The sequence below is a fragment of the Gordionus sp. m RMFG-2023 genome, chromosome 4 (assembly GCF_954871325.1).
Source record: "Gordionus sp. m RMFG-2023 chromosome 4, tfGorSpeb1-WG-v2, whole genome shotgun sequence".
In the NCBI taxonomy this organism is placed as follows: Eukaryota; Metazoa; Nematomorpha; class Gordioida; order Chordodea; family Parachordodidae; genus Gordionus; species Gordionus sp. m RMFG-2023.
Window position 1 is genome coordinate 19,248,213 of NC_088778.1, and position 22,635 is coordinate 19,270,847.

Here is a 22,635-nt window from a genome sequence, read left to right on the forward strand (position 1 = left end):
TATGATTTATAAGTCCATACTGAATTATGTTAAACTATATTTTAAAAAATTAAAAGGAGGATTAGTCTTAGAATCATTTTTTTTAGGTATAATCAGCTAATCTACGTTCATAAAAATTCACTTAACTAAGAAATAATTAAAACAAAAATTATCTTCGTGGGCTAGTTTTGGCAATATTATATATGTATTAATATTTCATGCTGACAAATAATGGATATCCAAACTACAAAATGGCGCTACAGCTGATTGCAATATGAGGACACTTTTATCATGCATTTAATGAATCGCCAATCAACGAGGCTCCGAATTTTTAACGCCACAGTCATTCCAGTCCTCCTCTACGGGAGCGACACTTGGGAAATAAATAAATCTCAGACAAAGAAAATACAAGTTTTCGTAAACCGCTGTCTGCGCCAGCTCAACGGTATTTTCTATCCAAGAATAATTTCGAATGCCAGCCTATGGCGAATCTCAAAAAATGTCCCGATCGAGACTACTCTCAAAAAAAGGCACATTCAACTCTTTGGTCACACCATCAGAAACTTCAGACAAAACATAGTCCATGAAGCTATAATCTGGCTCGAGTCTCATGAAGGTAAAACATACGGTAAATACAAGTCATATTGGCTATACAGAACGATAAAAGAAATCATAAGCCTAAATCTGACGATGGAACAATTCATACGTCTAAACAATAATAAAAGCTCAATAAAAAAGCTTCTAAAAATTAAATCGGGCTACCTGCTCCCTCCAAATCTCTTAGCCCCCCCAGCAACATAAGCACCACTTTCCTCCCGCCATGGTAAACATACATTTATTTATTTATTTATAAAACTCTTCATGTACCTAACCTTGATATAATTATCCAAAATATACTTAACTCACTAATCTAATATTCTTAAATAGTAAGGCAGATTTATTTAAAAAATATATCATATTTATATTAAATAAACAAATTCAATATAGACCATAAACTTAAAATTTACCAATACCCCTCCCTATAATTTACATTTTACTTAATCGGGTACGGGCTTTTCTCTCTCTTCTTATTTCCCGTAGGCGTTTAAGCAAGTGGTTTCGCCTCTTGCGCGCACAGGTAACTGCAGCCTGCCCAAGAACTGTGGATGGGCTCATCTCATAGGTTACCCCCAAATTTCTTAACCCAATTAGATGGGATGAGATAGTCCAAGCGTAGCTCTGCTGTTTCATATAGCAATAAAGGGTAATTGCGCTTATTATGACGTATGACGTATATTCATTTTTCTATCTTTTGTCATCAAACCATTTGGAGTCAAATGGCAAATTATTTTTTCTAAAATTTCTAAAATTATATTTTTGTAGAAAATTCTAAAATTAATTGTAAATTAAATAATATATACTTTAATTTCTAAATTATTTGTTGATCTATTGGAAATTTTGGGAATCAATTGGAAATAAGACAAATCACCTATTAAAAAAAAATACGAACTAGAGGGACGATATGTCACTTGAAATTGCCAAAGATGCTGTTATTTGTTATGATTCCTATATGAAAGGGGCCATAAAAATTGGTTAATATTTAATATATTCCTTATGCCATTTATAATTAGGGTTTAAAACGATTATACATCCAAAAAGTAAGATTTACGCCAATGGTGGTCAAATATTATTTGGTGATCATAACATTGTAGAGGAATTATGCGTTATAACAAACAAGTAATGCATTTTAGATATATACTATAAAATTTATTTATCCACCCAGGAATAAATCAGATGATAATATACATCCTCTAATGATAGGTTCAAACAACATTTTTCACTTAGGAACAAGTTTTTTTAAAATTATAATATATAATACATCATGCTGAGGTATTTTATAAAGATATAGAGTTTTGAACATATAATTCCGTAATTTTTAAAAATTAATATCAAATTACTATTGTTTTGATAATCTTTTTTTTAAAATATTTTTATTAACTTTTAATACTAATTATTATTTAAAGTATCTAATAAATATAATAATTTATCAATCAGTTGCAGTATGCACACACTTATTCAATAGATGCTGAGGATGGCAGGGGATTATCATATTTTAGAAGATAAGTATCTAAGGTTTTCCAAAGCTATATCTTTATTCTTGAATAATTTTGATAGTTTAATTTCTAAGTCAGCCTAATCATTCAGAAAAGCCTTTTTTTTTATTTTGGAAATGAGTCTTGACACTAATCCAATCATGAATGTCTTATTAATCTTTCCACAATAAAGATTTTAAATGCTGTCCTTTCTTCATTTGCACTTGGTAATGATGAAGATAATTCAAAATTAATACATCACTACATGGCTTCAATATGATTGAGGACATCCAAATTACCAATTAAAATAATTGCATATCATCCAGAAATTTTTTTTAAATCTTGGGAATGAGTCTTGGCACGAATCTCATCCAAAGATGTCTTATTTTTATCAATTTTCTACAAAAAAGGGAATTAAACACTGTCCTTTCTTCATTTAGACTTTAAGATAATGATGAAGATAATTCAAAATTAATATTATCATCACTAGCACTACATTTCAATATAATTGAGCACATTAAGGTATATAATTTTATTTTTTATTTAAATAAATATAAACTAAACAATAATATAAATGATTAATATATAAAAGTAAAATAAAAATTAATGTGTTATTTCAATATATTACCTGATTATTTATTAGAAAGAAATGACATTAATTACCACATTACTTTTGGAATATCAGTATATAGCAATACTGACAATAAGTTTATTTTAATTGCTTTTATTTGATTTAAGCTTTTAACCAGGGTTGTGCATTTGACTGGTCAAATACAATTCGGTGTCAAATATGGTCAAATTCAAATAAATGTTTTTTACACCAATATTAACTTTATTTTGCATTTATATAATATTATATTAAATCTATGTATAATAATAAATATAATAATATTTTTTAATTCATTCTATAGTCAATGTTTCACCCTCCGTGGCAGAGTCTTGTTCCGATTCATATTCAATATCATTATTTTCTTTAATATTTTTAATCAATCTTAAATTATGATACACTCTTACTAATTTTCCTGCTGTAGAAGCCTTTAATCTATTTCTGTTTTTCGTGTGAATATTGCCCCAAACTGACCAATTTCTTTCAGAAGAAGAAGTCGAACTAGGAAATGTTAGTAAAATATTAGCGACTTCTCTTAATGGGCAAGGTGGGCAAAATGCATTCCACCAACTTGAGGCCGAAATTTGATTGTTTCTTATGGAAGTTACAACTTTCCACATATTATGGCTATTAAATATACCGCTTTTGCTTCTGAAATTTACTATATTACTCAAAATATTTTGATTATCACCACCTTGTAAAATACCCAATTATTGTATTATATTACATGCTTCATCAAATTCAGTATTAGTAAGATGCTCCCCTTGATATTGGGGGTCCAATAAATAAGCAGCATTGTGAGCACATGTATTTAGATCAGTTTTTCTCTTTTCAAACATAACCTTAATTTTTTTTTCTTGAGATGGAGAAAATATAGAATCATGGCATGATTGTATTATGTGTTTTTCCAAATTAAGCATCTCGTTTTTTACTTGGGCCAAAATACATTTATCCCCTTGCACTTTCAACAATGAGGTAGCTAAAGGTTGGAGTATAGCTAAAAAAATTTAATTTTTCGTCCAAAATTCTTCGTTTAATATATTATTGGTAATTTCTATGGGACAAATATCACAAACAGCTTCTTCAACAACTGATGCTTTTAGAGCTTTCTTGCATATTTGAATTTGCTCCATACATTTTATTGACGATGCCCATCTTGTTTGGCTAATTGTATTTAATGTAGATGGTATGCCATGAAGATTCTTATTACGGGAAAATACTGCAGCTGGTATGTGTTTAATCTTGAAAAATTTAACAATTTTTTTAATTATTGAAATATGGTCACTGAAGGCGTTTCGTGAAAGAATAACTGCAATGTATGCGCTGCACAACCATAACAAAAGTTTAAAAAATTTTAAATAAAATATACATAATAAAATTTTGATTGATTTATTTTTGATTATGATTAATTGCTTTTTATCAATTCATTTTAGCAAATCATTTTAGCAATACTGTATTTAGTCATACCCTTGCCTCAGATCATAAAAAACTTTTTTAAACACAATTAATCATAATAACATGTCCAATTACTCTATAAAATAACACTTTAAGCATTAAAATATAAATAATATATAACTTTTTTTAAACACAATCAAACATGATAACATGTCTAATTACAATATCAAATAACGCCTTATTCCTTAACAAATATAAATAATCTATTATATAACATAAAAATATAAATAATCTATTATTTAACTAAAAATATAAATAATCTATTATTTAACAATAAAATTATAAACCTTTTATCAATGCCACATATAAGAGAATCTACATGAGGTTATCAAAATTCGAAATCTGCAAAATCATCTAATTTTGAAGTGATCTAGAAATAGTTCTAGCTAAAAAACCTACATCCACCTGAAGCTCACCTTCAAAGATTTTCTAGGTTTTTATCTTATCTCTGATAAAAACTATCGTCTTCCATATGATATGCTTTATTATTTGGGAAAAATATTAATAACAATTTGGCTCAACATTTATATTTCATAAATTTAAATAATATATATTATTTTTATTCATTTAACAAAACAAACACATTTATTAATTGAGATTATTTTTGAACAATTTATGCAATAAAATTAAAGGCGCGGAGGAGCGGCACTCCTCCACTCAATCCCGAAAAGGAGCTAGTTCCGCTCCCGCTCTGTGAATTTTTAAATACAACGACCCTCTAAGTGTTCTTGGAAAAATTAAGCGGCATGAGTTTTATTAAAAATGTAAAAAATAATTACTTCTAGTCGATATATTTTTTTTAATGTTTGAATTTTAATTTTTTATCTATATTTTACATATTTTTCTAATATAAAATAACGCTCCAAAAAATACTTTTGAAGTAGCATTTTAACACTGGGTTTGAATAATCAAATATTTTATAAAATGTTATTATATTTACAATATTAATTTATGTCTATTTATATATGATAGATTGTACTGCATCAAGAATTGGTAACAATAATATTTTCGAATATAAATGTAAAAGTTTTGATTTAAAAATTATATTTTAAAAGTAATGACTCGCTTCTACCCTCCATAAAATTTGCATTCGATTGAAAATAAATATGATTAATATTAAGTAAATTTAATACAAAACCTTATCACGAAACTTAAATCATGTAGATTTTTTTAAACTTAATCACAAATTCTTTACCGCAAATATACAATACCGTTACATTAGAGCTAATTTTTTATCGCAAATATATTGGTGCTGTCATTATTGTACTATTTACAAATTGCTAATGATGGTGTGAAATAGCTTCATAATGAAAAATTATTTATATTTGGTTTAAATAAACGATTTTAAACTCGAGCCAGGGCCTTATGTAGACTAGTGTGGAGATATTATATATTAGATATAGGCGAAAATTTGATGTTGGCTGGGGTTTTGTTCCAAAAATATAATGCTAAATTTTAAAATTCGTTTTAAGAAAAGTTTCTTTATACCGCTTGTATGATTTTATCACAAACCTTCATTGATATCTACACTCCTATGTTTTAGCTTTAAAAAATTTAATTATAAAAATCATGAACATAAAAAAAATTAAAAATTTACTATAAATTATTATATTAAAATTTAGTTACATCACCTTTATTCTTTATAACTGGTTATCCTTAATTGCATTTATTTAATAAGATTACCACACACATTTTGGGACATAGATTTCTATATAAACTATTATTATATAAAAAATCTTTTCTTTTAGATCGATGTTTTTTAAGCTCGTAAACCCCAAATTCTTTCAGTAGGATTGAGATCTGGAGCATGATAATATATTGATATATCCTTTAATGTTTTACAGATTTAGAGATAAAACAAAGTTTATCTTATTGGAAGGTGTATTTTCCTTCATGTCCTAATAAATGAATTAAGTAGATCATTATTTTATTTAGGAAATTTTGATATTTAACAACATTATTTATAAATAGAATATTTCTAGTGTTGTTGAAAAGTAACTAATTACTGTTTAAGTTTCATTTAAAATAAGGAATTCACTTTAGTTATATTTCAACAGTAGCCTGTTACATTGCAATTTACTTTATAAACTATTTATATAACCATCATTTTTAATATTTATTTAAATCAGATTAATTTTAATGAGACTAAAGAGGCTTGATTAAACAGGAATTTTAAATTTGGAAAACCTCTTTATAAGATGATAAAGGGTATATAAATATTTACTAGTTACTTTACTTTAACAACACTAAATACTTCCTAAACCTTTTGCACTCTTGCAACCCCACACCATTATACTCTATGAAAACAGTTCTTTATAAGCAAACCAAATAAAAAATTTCCGCTTATGTTTTTATTACCCTTATTATACTGCTCCAAATATATAAATTTTGATTCGTCGCTGACTAGTTCCCCATTGCTATTTTATCTTATTTACGTAAACCGATTTTAATTTTTTTTAAAAATGGTTTCTTAGGTTATATGAATGACATAAACCAAGTTATTGTTTATTATCTTACAAAAGGAATATCCTATTGAATGTAATCTTAGTTAATAATGAAACTTATTTCTCAATTGTAGAAATCTCAGCAAGTAGACAAAAAACCTCGCTATTTTTATATTTCTATAGTATATCTCTAATAGTAGATCGACTTTTGGTTAATCTCTCCTATCTTTTCAAATTTCCTCTTATATGAGTTAATGATTTTATGAATATAGTTTTTAATCTTATCTCTACCCATTTAAATTTTAGGGCGACGATGATTCATAATTTGCAAGTTGTATCCATAGTTTATTTTTCGAAATAAATTATTATATTTATATCTGCATCGACGCAATATAACAAAAACATAGAAAATTACATGCAAAAAGTACCTTAAATAACGCGAAAACATGCAAAATAACCCGATATCAGAGATAAGCTCGCAAAATATGCAAAAGCACAAGATATGAGGCAAAATATGCAAAAGCACCTAAAATGATTGAAAGCACACAAATGTAAAACGGCACAAAACATGAACAAAATTTGCAAGATAACACAATAAGCATGTTAAATGACAGTGGAGTTTTTTTAAAATCGAAAATTCCCTTGCCCTGCATTCAACACACTATGAAAATATTTTTCGCCTCTGATCCTAGCCAGTTTGTAAAGTATCACAAATATTTGTATCTAAGATACAAACAAGTTACTTTAATTTCTTAAAGTACAATCAAACCTGTCTAATTTAAGCATTGGATAATTATCATATATTTTTTTTTATTAAGTAGAATTTTTATATATAATTTTTTACTTTAGACTAAAAATATTTTGAGTAAATTGAGATTAGCCAATAGAGGAAAATGCTCTCATTTAAATTTGAAGGTCCATAACTCTGGATATATTTGAGCTAGAGTATTAAAATTTTGATTTGCATGCCAAGTTTCTTCTATTTTAAAAATGATCATACAAAAATCCCTTTTGGTCGATTTATCATGGAATTACCCAAAAATAAACTCATGATCTTTGTTTGTTTATATGATAGAATATGTTTTATTTGCACGGCATTTAATAGTGTCTTTTGGATTTATGAATATTGTGAACATTTCCTTTAGAAATAATATTTTAGCACATTCTTCATTGAGTATGATGATTTAAAAATTTAATAACCTCAAAATTCGTTTTATTTGTTTTTCTATTAATTTTGTTATGATGCATAAGTCAGAGTTGGGCAGGTCCTACGGAAAATCTAAATACAGATACAGATTCTTTGTGAAAAAATGAATCTTAGATACAGATACTAGTATCTTATCAAAAAAATACAAGATAAAAAATACTTGTATCTTATGCTAAATTAGAGTATCTTAAATACAAGATACTTTTAAATTATAATTACCAATTAAATTAGAATAGTTTTATAAAATACAGTTTTTATTATTTATTTGTAAAGAACATAACATACGCATATAATAAGAATGAATATTTACAATAATTAATAAAATATTTTATCATGAGTTAATTATAATAATCAGGCATTTTAATATTAGTAATAGCCCATTCTTAGCATTGATATGGGAGGGGGACTAGTATTTTTAATGGGAGTTCAAATATTAATTTGATAAAGAATATTTAAAATAGATTCATTATTTTAAAAGTTAATCAAATTGTTCAAATAATTTATCAATAGACCTTTGTTTCGGTGTACTTAACATTGTGCCAAAACTAAATAACCTTTCAATTGGAGCTGATGAAGGTATTGCAGTATTATATTTATAAAAAATTTCCTTAATGGAAGAATAATAATTTAGCATTTATAATGTATTTCGACTTTCTTTAATATAATTTAAAACCTCCAGTTTAATGTTATTTGTATTATGGAACTCAAGCAACATTTGTTTCATCAAAAGAAAAATAATCAGATGTTAAATCTATTGGTGTTTATATAGTGTTTGAGCTTGATTATACACTCTGGTACTACATTTAGGGCTTCTTTTATTAATATATTTTGAAACTATTTTTTTTTATCATCCGACTCAATCCATAAGTTCCTAAAATTTGGATATGATATTGATGTCAAAAAAGCCTCATTATATTCAAATCATAGGAAAATATTTTCTTAAAATTTATTGCCCATACCATCTTGGGCAGCTTTTAATAAAGGTAGACAATATTGTAAACTTGAATTTTTTAGATAACCTGTTTTTTTAACCACATATAAATGATATAATTTAATATGTTTAACAAAATCTGTGTTGAACCTTTTATCATTTTTTTTGTTTATACAGGTTTTATATTCAGTCCATTGTCTTTTTTAAATTTTATTTAAAAAAAAATTCTATCTAAAATTTTAAGATTGGGGAACTTATTTCCATAATTTAAATTTTATTAACGTCTTCTACACTACCATGAGTGTTAATCATCCTATAAATTAAAAAATAATACATAAAATTGACAGTGATATTCTATTCAGTTACATTTATATATAAAATATAATCTTTATACTTATTTAATTTAGTTTTATTGTTATTTTTTTATATATCTATCTTAATATGAGTTGTAAATTTTCCAGCTAATTATGATTGTCATTATTATAAAATATGATAGAAAATAAGGAAATTAATACAAGATTCTCGAAGAAAATAAAATATTCAATATGTGGTATTTAAAATTTTAAACATGAATTTTAAAAAGAATCTGTATCTGTATCTTTTATCAAAAAAATTAAAATTAAAAAGATACAAGATTCTTCAGAAAAGAGGATCTTAGTTACAGATACTAGTATCTTATTAAAAATGTCAAAAAGATACTGATTACAAGATACAAAAGGATCTTGTATCTTAGATACAAGTATTCGCAGTACCAACTCCAGCTTAAGTTTATAAAGATGATAAAATTTTAAAATATAAATGAATCCAATAAAAAACATAAATTCTCATTTTATAAGAAGTCTTACGCAAATGGACATAAATTAAAAATCTGCCCACTTAAAGTAGACAATTGTCCAATTTACCAAAGCATTTTTTATTAATAGGAATTTGGCTGGGACTTAAAATTTTGGTCAAATTAGCTAATTGCCCCAATTATCAAGAACCTAAATTAGACTGGTGACTGTATTTTAATTTATTTGTCAGTAAACATTTATTTTAATTAACATTTATTAATAAATTAAAACAAATTTAGAGGCATTATCACATATCTAATATTTACATACCCCACTAATCTATATCAGGTCTTCTCCCTACATGATATAAACGAATCGTAATTTGTTAACTGCTCGAGGGTTTCTGTGAAAAAGATTTTTTTTACTGTTCAAATTATTTTTCAAACTGAATAAATTATTTCTTAACCTGAAATATTTATCACTTTACTGAATGAATTATAAATCTATATACTGATAAAAATGAAATATACGGATTAAAAAAATACTGCACATTTCATAAGAAGTAAAGTTTAATTATTCGCGATTAAATTTATCGATTATTTTAATAATATGAATTTTGAAATATGTCAATAATAAGCAGCCAAGATGTCGTTAAAATGTAAAGAGGATACAGAAAGTCCTGAAGGAAAAAGAAATCCGTAAAAAGATATTCTTAATAATTATTTGCACGAAAGGTTATAATAAATAGCAGTAAAAACTGGAACTTGCTTATACAATATCTATAGTAGTTTTGTTGCCCCTGCAATTAAAGCGGGGAAAAATATTAAATAGATAATATCACGAACCGTATATCATTTTCCCTCGTAAAGGATTCGATTTCTAATAATATTTTAATTTTAGAGCCAATCAAAATCAAGCAAAAATAAATCAATTAATCATAAGATGAGTTACCAATGATTATCGGAATTACAATGTAGATGGATAGTTAACCTATTCCGATATATTTAGTTATTAAAGCATATTTTGAGAGCTCAAGTAAGAAATAAATTTATAATGATTTTATATAATAAAATTTTACCAATTTTAGCTCCAAACTTAATTCTGACCTAATTACCATAATTAAAATGCTTGATATTTTCAAACCTTAGTAAAATTAAACTTAAAATGCTTGATATTTCCAAACCTTAGTAAAATTAGTATAAACGAATAAATTTTGCCTTACCATGCAGCTTTTTTTATTCGAATACCCTTACCTGATGAAAGTGAAAGCTGAATCTAATCTATGGACAGACATATTCCTACTTGTTATTAACAACCTGTTTATAACTTTAGACATGTTACTGCCTTTAACTCTAAACTGAACTCTGACTCTAATTCTCACTACAAAACTTAAATAACTTTGAAAATCCTAGATATTTCTGTTTAGATTTTTACATAACTAAATAATAAAAAAAAATAACTTAAACCTAATAAACCGTACATAACTATCCAGGGTTGGGCAGTATCGCGGATATTTGTATCTAAGAAACAAGATAGTTTTGTATCTTGTTTATTTTTTTAAATTTTAGAAAGTATCTTATATCCAGTATCTAAGATACATATTATTTAAAAGTATTTGTATCTTAACCAACTTTGTATTCAAAAAGATACAGATACTTTAAAAAATTTTTATATTAGTTAATTTAAATAGTATTAAAATTTAATCAGAATTTAGATATTTGAAGATAATTTATGATATATGACGTAGGTCGTCATATAGCAATTTGCTAACAATTAGATTTTATTTGAATAGTTTTATATCCGACTATTTTAAAATAATGGAGGAAGAAAATAGAATAATATGTTTATATTCATCTTCAGATGATTCTCCAACCGAAAAATATAACTATAGATTTAAATTAAGTATTTTAAATGGGAAATTTTTTTAAGTACTTCAACATGATCATAATAAAATTACTGCAGAATTTAAAGAATGCCACAAATCTATAAGTGGTTCTGCAGACTCGTCATCAAATTTTGTTGAGCATCTAAAAGTATAATATATAATTATATAATAAATCACATTTATAATCATATTCATTATCATTTCATATTTCCATATTCATTGTCTGTGCCATACGATAAGTCTTATTGCCACAACTAGTGTTGTTAAACGACTCATTTTGAGCCGATTTTTAAAAATGGCTAACTCAATATTTTAGCCAGAAAAATATTGCCTAAGCCATGAGATTTAGCTAATAGATGTCCAAACCTTTGTTCCTTCTACAAGCAAAATCTTGAGGCTTTGCGTAATATTATTCTGGAGGAAATATTGAGTTGGCCGTTTTTAAAAATCGGCTCAAACCGAACCGTTTAACAACACTAGCCACAACAGATGTCGAGAAAGCTATTAAGGATTCTCCTAACATTTCTAAAATTCATCATCCCGCAATAGCCAAATGTACTAAGTTATGGAATGCTAGTAATAGGCCTAAAACTTCAGAACTTATCAAAGCAGTTTTAAACAATTAGTTACACCTTGCTGCACAAGATGGAATAGTATGTTTGATAGTCTTAGTAGTTTATTAAAATTTAAAGGCGAACTTCCTAAATTATGTCAAAAATTAGAATTTCCAAAATTAAGAGATATTGAAATTCAATATTTAGAAGAATATTGCAATATAATGTCCCCATTGGCTATAGCGAATGACAAAATACAAAGTGAAATCAACTGCTATTATGGAGAATCAGCTCCAATATTAAATGTCGTTAAAAAAAATTACAAATTTAATTCAAACTGTGCAGACCATTAGCTATTGCCGTAGAAAATTCTTTAAATAAAAGATTTAAAAATATATATGATTTTGATAATAACTTTAAAAGCGCATTTTTGGCAACTATGTCTCATCCCTATTTTAAAAATCGTTGGATTGATGGTGAAAAAGAAAAAAAATACTTTCAGGATTTGTTAATACATGAAGAATTATTTTTAAAAATAATATTGAAATTAATATGTCAACAAAATCTTCAATTGATGAAGAAGATGATTACTTTTGTTTTAAAACACATCCAATTCTAATAATTCAATAAATGATATTGAATTAGAGGTCCTAAATTATATGAAAGATGACAGGCGCAGTATAAATATGTTAAATAGTTAAATATATAAAAGAAATATTTATTAAATATAACACAATATTACCCTATTTAGCTTTGCTAATATGGTTAATAGACCAAATCGTCAAAGATTGAACGATAAATTATTTGAAAAATTATAAAAAATAATGTTGATTTATGATGCTGATTTATTATTATTTACTAATTATACAATTATTAAAAAAAATATCGCATTATCTTATATAATAAATTTGTTATTTTCTACAATTTATTTTAAATTTTTTTTTATAAATTTATATTATACATAAAATAATAAAGCTTTATACATTTTGATTTTGACTATTTAATTTTTTAAAAAAGATACAAGTATCTTATATCTTATTGAAATTTTTCTAAAGTATCTTGTATCTTAAATACAAAATTTTATAAAGTATCTGTATCCGAATACAATTTTCTGAAAATTTGCCCAATCCTGTAACTATCCCACATCCAGAAAGTATTCTACAAGCACATTATATTGCGTCTTGTACCATGTTATATTCAAATTGAAACATTTATGTCAGATTATTTGGAAACATAACCTGTGCTTTTTCTGTTCGCAAGATAGGTTATGATGAGGTTCTTAAATTTTTGGGCCTAAATTTATTTTTAGCCAATCCTGTCACTGGCCGAGAATTGAACTTTAGAAGAGATTTAAATGGTAGGTTCTTGCTGTTATCATTATTCGAAATTTTATCAAAATATTTCATAAATATCTAATTGGGTAAATTCTTTTGATCGGAAATATACTCTAAATGGGAACTGTCTTTCACATATCCATGATCTAACTGAACCTGCAATAACAGAACCTAAAAATTGAGGAAATTGCAGGCCAGAAATTTTATTTTTTGCATTTTCCCCTCCTGTTCTAACTTTAACACATTGATTAAGATAGACTCTAAATCCCGGTTCCTACCTACAGCACTACCTGTTGCACTATTCTTATAAAATATAATTTTAAAAATAAGTATAACCTTAAGTTTAATACAGTGTCGAAATTGATTCTCAGCTCGGGAATCATAATATAAATTTATAACGATCGTTTTTCTATTTTTTTTTATCTCATTTAATAATCCTATCTTTAGCCTTCACTTTATTGTTTTGCAATAAAAGCTTCGCTATAATAATCGTGATATAAGTTTCGTTATATTTTCCATTAATTATGTATACATATTAATAATTTTCTATACTTTTTAGGGTACCAGCGATAGTCATAGCCTTTTTTAAGCTAAAAGGCGCTTCTATATTATTGAAAATGCCTTCTTTTTTAACCATGATCCTAATTAAAATTATTTTATCTATAATAATATGAATATTTATTATAATATAATAAAGCTCCTATAAAATCACTTATAATAAAAACTGAATTGTTAAAAAAATCCTTAAACACTCAAAATAGCAAAATTATCATTTATGCTCAGATAAAAAACTGAATTGCTCATAAGAAATAATAATACTCAGATATAAAACTGAAAAACTAATTAAAAAATGAATCACTCAGAATAATAAATGAAACGCTCAGAATTAGCGTATTATTTGCTAAGAAATCTTAGAGTAATTATTAGGTATATAAATTTTCTGGGAAATATTGATTTTTTCTCAGGTTTTATTGAAAATAATCGTCGTTTGAAGATGAGAATGATTTCAGACCAGAATTTGAACATATAGAATCTAGGTCATTTGCCTCGAAACATTTAAATCTAGGTATTCAGAAAATCGATTTATAACATCCAATTCTTAAGCAAGTTCATTGTCTTACAAATTAAATCGCATATTATCTTGGGTCAATGAGAATGTATAATCTGGCAACAAAAATATTTCCGGTTCTATAATTTTTTTGGAAAGAACTCCCTGATATGAATAAATGCTTGAGGAACAGATAATTGGATTTATCCGCTTACACTACTCTATTCGTAAGGAAATGGTCTTATAAAATTGTATAGTAGTACAAGATCATTTAAAAACCTTCATTATCAAGAAGTGTAAGTCTCTTATTTTTATCAATAAAAATATCAAGTATTGCCATTTTTTCAAAATATCAAGTATTTCCATTTTTTCAAAATATCATTTTTTAACTGGCTAATTTTAGATATTTTATAATACTTTGGGTTTTCAATGGTAGTCTACTTTCCAAAGAGGTATTCTAGACTCTTCAGTTTTTAATTTCTCTCTTAATTTATACCATTACTAATTAAGACCCATAGGGAAACCCCATGTCATGATTTTATAATCTAAACCCTGCTTCAAAAAATATGAATAATATTTAACAATTCCGTCAATAAATAATTCTCCTGAATTTTTGAAATGCTAGAAAAAGTTGTCACCCCCTTCCACCACCTAACCTATAAAGAATGTGATTAACAGATAAATTAATGGTTTGAGATGTATTTCTTTTCCAAAATATTTTGTTAAACATAAAAAATTTAAATTTGACTCCATCCCTCCCTAATTATTTGTATAATGCGGATGATTAACAAACAGTAGAAATTTTTTTAACTATGGAGATATGTCAAAATTTTAACCCTCCCCACCGACTTACTTAGCCATAGAGTTATGAGTACAATGTAAACAGATCTTTTTTATTAGCTTTTTTTGATAGAATTGTCAGAAAGATTTTTTTTCTTCCCGCTAAAGAAATAATCCTGTGAAAAAAACTAGACCGAAACTGCTGAAGGAACGTATGGATAAAAAATTGGGAAAAATCTTTATAAAAAAAAATTAATTAAAAATATCTTGTAAATAAAGTGGAGAAAATATTTTTAGAAATTTTTTTTATGACAAATAGTTTTTTAAGAATGGTTTTTTTACTATATAACTACTAAAAATTTTCTTTTAAAAATTGAGATAATTAATTTTCTTTCTTGATTGAATACAGTCTTCACTATATTTTAAAGATAGTATGTTTTTATTGTATGTTTTATATCTTTTTCAGTTTTTTCCCTTGATATTTATTTTCCTCAGTTTTTTATTCCTATTTTTTTCCCTCGGCTTTTTACCGCAGTTTTTTCAGTCGAATTCTTTTCCTATGATTTTCTCTCGCTATGGCTTTAGATCCGAGGATTTAGAATGATTATTCATATAAATGATTTGTTTATTAGATTTCATCACCCTTGTCTTTAGAAAAAGTTTTTAACCCCCCCCTTAACATGAGCTTAGAATCTAGATATAATATTAATTAAAATAACACTCAAATTTTTTTTTATTAGTTTTTACCCCCCCCCCCCCCCCCCTCTTTCCATGATCTAGATCCCAGGATCTATGTTATATAAAAGTTACCAGTTAAAATAAAAAAAACATTTATAACAGCGAATTTCTGAGCGATTTAGTATTTCTTAAAATTAATAAAGATATTCTGAGAAAACAATTCAAATTTTTGCTTAACAAAATCATCTTAGATTTTTGTAAAAATAGCAAAATTCTTAGCTTTCAATATTTTTGAATTCTAAGCGATTATGTTTTTATTCTGAATGAATTGATATAAGTAATATTTTATTGTTAAGGTATCATTGATCCTGAAGTGGAAATTGGAAATCATTGTGTGATTGGTGCGCGATGTCATATAAGGGGACCTATGATTATACCAAATAATACTATCATATATGGAAATCCCCCCAAAAGTTATAGACACAATGATGATATTCAAGTTATATACTATATAGACTAAAGAACATCTATTAAAATATACTTAATTTTATGACTAATATATCTATCTTGTTATATTACATTTTTGAATTTAGTTATTAAATATTTACGATTAATTTTTTTAGTTTGATATTAAAATTAGCTTTTTTCATATTCTTACACAAACCGAACCCATAAATAGCAATAGTTTAGCAATAGCGATTTTTAATTTTTTTAAACTGTTTCCTTTATTCCTTATTTAATTTAATGATTATACCCCAAATTCTAAAAAATGTTTTCTATCAAAAAAATATAAAAAGCATTTGGCCAAATCACGAAAATGTAAAAAAAATAATATTATTGATAAACTTCAAGTTTCTGAGCGAAGAATGCAATTAGATAATTGAGCATCTTTAATTAATAAATATCATTAAATTGCGTTATATAATATTTACTTAAATTTTTTTTTTAAATTTAAAAATATATTTGTAAGTTTTTTAAAAAATATATAAACTTATATATATTTTATATAACAATAGTTACAACATTAAACTGCAAATTTGATGATGATTCTAAATATGTATAAATTTAAAAAATATTTTTAATTAATTAAAAAAAATTTTTTTAAAGTAAATCCTAATTATATCTTTGCTTAGAAACTGGAAGTTTTTATCAACAATATAATTTTTTTTATATTTTCGGGACTTTACCTAAACATCATTTGGGGCAACACGAGTAATTCTTTTTAAAAGTATTTGTATTCCTTTCATATTAGACAATAAATTTTTTGCAATAACTGCCCTTATACAGCAACCGATTATGGCCATACTTTTTATTCTTTCCTTGACCAATAAAACCTAATCTATAAGGTTAAATCGAAAAGAAGAACAAATAATTATTATGATAAATCAAATATACTTTTTACATTTTGTAATTTAGTTATTATATAATATTTAATAAATTATATTTATAGCCTCAAATTCTCCAAATTGACTTATTGTCAAAAGTTTTACCAAAATACCACAATATAATTCCATCTAATTTATAATACATTAATATATAAATAAATGTATCTAATCATATTGTGAATTTAAAACAAAATTCATTTGTACAAACAATAAAATATTAATTGATCAATTCGGAATTAAAGCTACAATAGTTTAAGGATTTAATTATATGTATATCTTCAGGTTTACTAACCATAGCATTAATTTTATCTAATGCTATATCAACCCCAATTGCAACCGCAAATATTTCTACACCTGTGTTGATTTATGTTTGAATATATATATATGCACTTACATACTAAATTATAGTTTATCTTAAAAAAATCGATATTATCATTTCATAAATAATTGCTATGGATAAAATGATAATACTAATCTATTGAAATCAAATTAGTAAATATGCTCCTATTTCAGATTATTAAGGGTTCATATTAGATAAGTTTCATTATATATATACAACGAACGTATTTTTCTACCCATTTGATCCGAAAAATTAGCTAAAATTTTTTTCATAAATATCTTGCCGGTTTAATATATATTTCCCATTTAAATTTTTTAATTATAATTTTTATATTAGAAATTGGGCCATATTTTCCTAATGAATAATTTTTTAAAATTATAAAATTTTTGTGCAACGATTTTTTTTTAAAATATATCTTGAAAGATTTTTTTTATGCATGAAAATTACAAAAGATTCATTTTTAAGTAAATTTAGAACAAAAATTTATTTAAAAATAAATCTTTTTTTTGCTCAATAATTTTTTAAAGATTATTTTAAAACTCCTTTTAAATTGTCAAAAAATATATTTTTTATAAAAAAAATTTTTCCAGCACTCTGGGACCATTGTTAGCCTATTCTAAAATCGGAGAATTTATTTTAATTTTATAATTTTTTCCAGCGATCATTGTTAGCCTATTCCAAAAGCGTAGAATTTATTTTAATTTTATAATTTTTTTTATTTTATCATTAATTTATAATATATTATAAAGATAATTTTTAAATTTAGGTCAGCTTAGAACATACCTTTTCTTCCTGAAAATACTTATTGTCAGGTTTGTGCGCAAATTTTAAAAAATATTCTGGAACAACATAATTGAATAAAACATTTAAAATATGAAATAATTTTTAAATTTTGCTAATTTATTCTTAGAGTAGAAATAAATGGGAATTTTAAATTTTTTGTTGTTTGAGGGTTCACATCCCTGTACATTAGATGAATAATGACTGATATATCGTTTAAAATTTGAGTCCGTATGAGGATCATTATATATTCATTTACTGGTCATGTTTTCATTTGAAAATTTACTAAATTTAAAATAACGAAATTTTAAAAATTAAAGCCGGACTTCATAAAAAAAAAATCCGGTCTGGATCAAAAAATAAATTAAAAAATCGTCTTTGAAAATAAATATTTTTAATAATCCAATGTGTAAATCGACTTTCTTATAACCTATAAATTCAAATCCTTCTGACAAATATTTCTATAAAGCAACTAAAGATGAACACTTAAGATAAAATGATATTTATTTTTACTAAATATGACCTAAATTATTTATTTAACATACCCATATTTCTCAGTAAACGTGCTTGTCTACTTGCGGTATAAGGCTTCGACTTGCCATCGGTCATCACAATTATGACTTTGTCTGCCCCACTTCTTCCTTTTAAAATAAAGTGTTGTCTAGCCAAAGCCAGGCCTCTATCGATTCTTGTTCCACCACCTAAAAACAAACGTTAATATGTTTATTTATATACTCAATAAACCTTGATATAACATTTTTCTTAGTCCTTCTTTGACCTCTTCGAAAGATTTATATTTATCGAAACCAAATTCAAACCTTGTTAACGAAGAACTTGAAAATTTGAGTACAGCTAATCTTGTGCCTTCTGAGGCTATTTTATTTTGGCTATCAATTATTTCAGCTGCGTTCTATAAAAATTACAATTTTAATTTACAAAATATTATATTATTTATAACTTGCATAGCTTCGATTCCACATTCAAAAATACTTCGACCGATACTACTACTTGCGTCGACCTAAAAAATTGTATCTATGCGTTTTTTTGCCTTATTTTTATTTACAAATATTTTTCATCTTCATCTTTCAAGCTTAATCTTGATTTCGTTGGTACATTAGAGATCATATTTAAATTTTTTTTTACATGTGTTCTTTTATTGTCGCTTAGTGAGGTTTGACATTGGCATTATGAAATATTGGATATGAATCTAGTTAGAAAAAGATCATATTTATTAGAAAAATTTGAATAATAAATATTATTTCTTTTACCTATATGAAATTTGTTATTTGATATTTGAAGGCTCATATTGAATATATGATAGTCTGTAAAATTGCTATCATTTTTTTCAATAGCACTTTTCTGATTGAATGAAAAAATATTCTCAGTAATTGTTTTAATCAAATGAATATTAATAACTATAAACATTAGCATTAAATTTGCTCTAGAGATCATTTTCGAATTTAATTTTATTATCAAATCTAAATAAAATTATAGTTTAATTTTAAATACAAAATTATCATTTTATATTATTTCCAGGGTCAAGGTTTTATAGTTATATAATATCCATAATTTTGATTGACCTTATGCATAAAACTACAAATAATATTATCAATTCCCTTTCGAACTTAAAAAAAAATTCATTCATTATCCATAATATAATAACAATTATCTATAATTGTTCAAAATTTTTCATGACATTGTTTAAAATTTCTTCCCTCAAAAAGGGCAAAGTTTGGTATAACATATTTTTATACTATAAAAATTATATATTTTTTTAATAATTGTAAAAATTAAATTAGTATTGATATATATATCGATTGCTATTATAAATAAATTTAGTGTTTTTTCCAGCAATATGTTATTATTTGATCGCGTTTTTTTAAATTTTAGTATATGATTTTACTGGAAATGTATTCTATCATGTTTGGAATACCTACCTATGAATTTCGCACAATTTTGTCAGGAACTTTGAACTTAATATAATTTATATTTGTTTTTCCATATATTTTTTATATAAATTATAAATAAATTGAAGGTTAATAGCAAAATTGTCTGCAATTCATAGGAAAGGTATTCTGAACATGGTGGAATAGATTTCCGGGAAAATTAGTTTTTTAAATTTAAAAAACGCGTTCAAAAAATGATTTAAATTTAAAAAATAGTACATTGCCAAAAAATACATTGCCGCTAACATATATACCTACATTTTCCTATTGGTAACTAAAATTGAATTTAAAAAACTCCAAAAAAGAAAAGTGAAATGCTTTTAAGGGGAAAAGTGGAGGAGATCAAAAAAAAGAAAGTAAGACAATAAAATTTTGATTTAATGACTTGGATTGCTAGTAGGACTGGAAACCAATATTAAAATCCCAAGACAAACGAAATATTTTAGTGGTATTAGGTCTAAAATATTGGTATTTTTTAAACAATATTTTTTATTTCTTGTATAATGATTGATTAAGTGTAGAAATAGTGATTTAAAAAACCCATAATTTGTAGTTTTAGATAAACATAAGAAAAAAATCATTACACTTAAAACAGGACTGAGAACCAACTCTCCAAATCTTACTGAATCCAATTTCTTTTTTTAAAGTAGGAATTTATGAAGTTATGGAAATATAAAAAATTTTGATTTAATAATAAATTATGTATCAACAAACCTAACATAGCCACTCTAAAAAATAAACGCATTTATTTTGAAACCTTATTCATAAAAATATAGAAAAATGGGTAAACTAAAATATATAACTATCTATAAAATACAGTGCAAAAGATTAATATAAATAATATAAGGAATTATATGTCTTTAAGAAGGATCCTACATGCGTATAATTTTTAGGCACAGGCAAGCTTGGATGATATGTTCATCTAGTGAACAACGTTGGTCCAATATAACATACTCTTTCTAAGAACGCTCTTTTAGAGCAAGTTGGAATTGCGGGATAATATGGCAATTTTCGATAATATTGGATATCTTTTTTGATTTAATTTTCACTTTTATATCATTAGAAATTATGCCTTCGTCCATATACTCTACGCTATTATATCATGACTGTTTAACTTGATATATTTTATCATAAAAAGACAGTATCTTAGATTTATTTTATGCTTCATTTTCATGATTAATTCTTCCGTTAGATATTCTAAAAGGGTGTTTAATAAGTGTGATATTTTAAAGCGCTTGTCAATCATTGTCGATATTATATACACATGTTTATTAAAATTAATTTATCAAGTTTAGCTAAGGCAGCTAAAGAAGCCCGTTATAAAATAGAATTAGGAGTATTATTGTTGCAACTGAACTTGTTCAAAAATGCTGGAATGTAAAGGAATCATAGTTGAAACTTATGGAATGTTTGCACATGAGACCATCTCTGTGCGAAATTATATAGTTTCAGAAATTCTCGATAGGATTTGAGAAATATCGCCCTTTTAAGCTTTTGGTATGTTTCAACATATCCAAAATTGGGAGAGGAATGTTTAAAGTTGGATTTTTTTCAAGAAATATTTTTTCGGGCTTTTTAAATTTAGATGTCAGAATTTTTTTTATGTTTCATTTGCCCTAGGGGGCCATAACAGCCAAACGAACATCGCAAAAGCATTTGCACACATTTAAATTAAAATTCTCTTTTTGATTTAAAAATGTTATAAATATTATTAGAAATATGTGCTGATTTTATCACAGTACAAAAAATAAGCTTTTGCAATAAAGAAATATTGGATGTAATAGCGGTAAATTTTTAGAAAGTAAAAAAATATACCATAATATAATGATCAATAAACAACCCAAATAATTATTATTTATCTATAATATTAGTATTCTTTTATATTGTATTTAGACAATATATCAAACCAATATATTTAGGTAATTGGTATTGTAAACCAAGAATATATTGTAATGGTCTCACCCCTAATTGCTATCTTTACGAAGGTAGATTTATTCTTTCGGGGCTTCTATATTAATCTATCCAGCTTTTTATTAGGACTTGGGCTTGAGGTCAAAAGTTGAGAATGTGGTGATAATCACAGGAATTAAGTGTTATTAAACGGCTCTATTTTAGCCGATTTTAAAAAACGGATAACTCGATATTTTAGTCAGAAAAAATATTGCACAAGCCTCGAGGCTTCGCTAATAGTATATTAACCGTTGTGATATCTGAGAAAAATCGTCAGTCTTACGTAATATTTTTCTGGCTAAAATATTGAGTTAGCCGTTTTTAAAAATCGGATGAAATCGAGCCGTAGAATTAAGTAATAATGTATTTTTCACATTTCAATCTTCCTACCACTATTAGATCTTTGTTTAAATTTATCAAAGCCATTGGTCGATGTAAGAAAAATCCCAAGACATTAAGTTGTCATCTTCCCAAAAAATCTAGTGCT

General features: G+C 25.5%; 2 protein-coding genes across 6 annotated transcripts; one reads left to right on the plus strand and one right to left on the minus strand.

The window, feature by feature from the left end:
• The first annotated feature begins 1,274 nt into the window (after window positions 1-1,274).
• On the plus strand, window positions 1,275-18,336 carry LOC135928117 (dynactin subunit 6-like). Of its 5 annotated transcripts, none has more exons than XM_065464473.1 (6): window positions 1,275-1,550; window positions 1,590-1,695; window positions 1,742-1,809; window positions 5,086-5,133; window positions 16,104-16,246; window positions 18,239-18,336. In XM_065464473.1, the coding sequence occupies exons 1-6, from the start codon at window positions 1,481-1,483 to the stop codon at window positions 18,266-18,268; spliced, it is 465 nt and encodes a 154-aa protein (XP_065320545.1). In that variant the 5' UTR covers window positions 1,275-1,480; the 3' UTR covers window positions 18,269-18,336. The 5 variants fall into 5 exon arrangements, with proteins under 5 accessions (XP_065320545.1, XP_065320546.1, XP_065320544.1 ...); XM_065464474.1 differs by lacking the exon at window positions 18,239-18,336 and adding an exon at window positions 18,063-18,159; XM_065464472.1 differs by lacking the exon at window positions 18,239-18,336 and adding an exon at window positions 17,198-17,373 and having other exon boundaries at window positions 5,086-5,106.
• Window positions 17,347-19,333, minus strand: LOC135928118 (vitrin-like). Its single transcript, XM_065464476.1, has 4 exons — window positions 19,211-19,333; window positions 18,997-19,162; window positions 18,798-18,953; window positions 17,347-17,486 (listed from the first exon to the last, which is right to left on the minus strand). The coding sequence occupies exons 1-4, from the start codon at window positions 19,214-19,216 to the stop codon at window positions 17,350-17,352; spliced, it is 465 nt and encodes a 154-aa protein (XP_065320548.1). The 5' UTR covers window positions 19,217-19,333; the 3' UTR covers window positions 17,347-17,349.
• Between the last annotated feature and the right edge of the window lie 3,302 nt (window positions 19,334-22,635).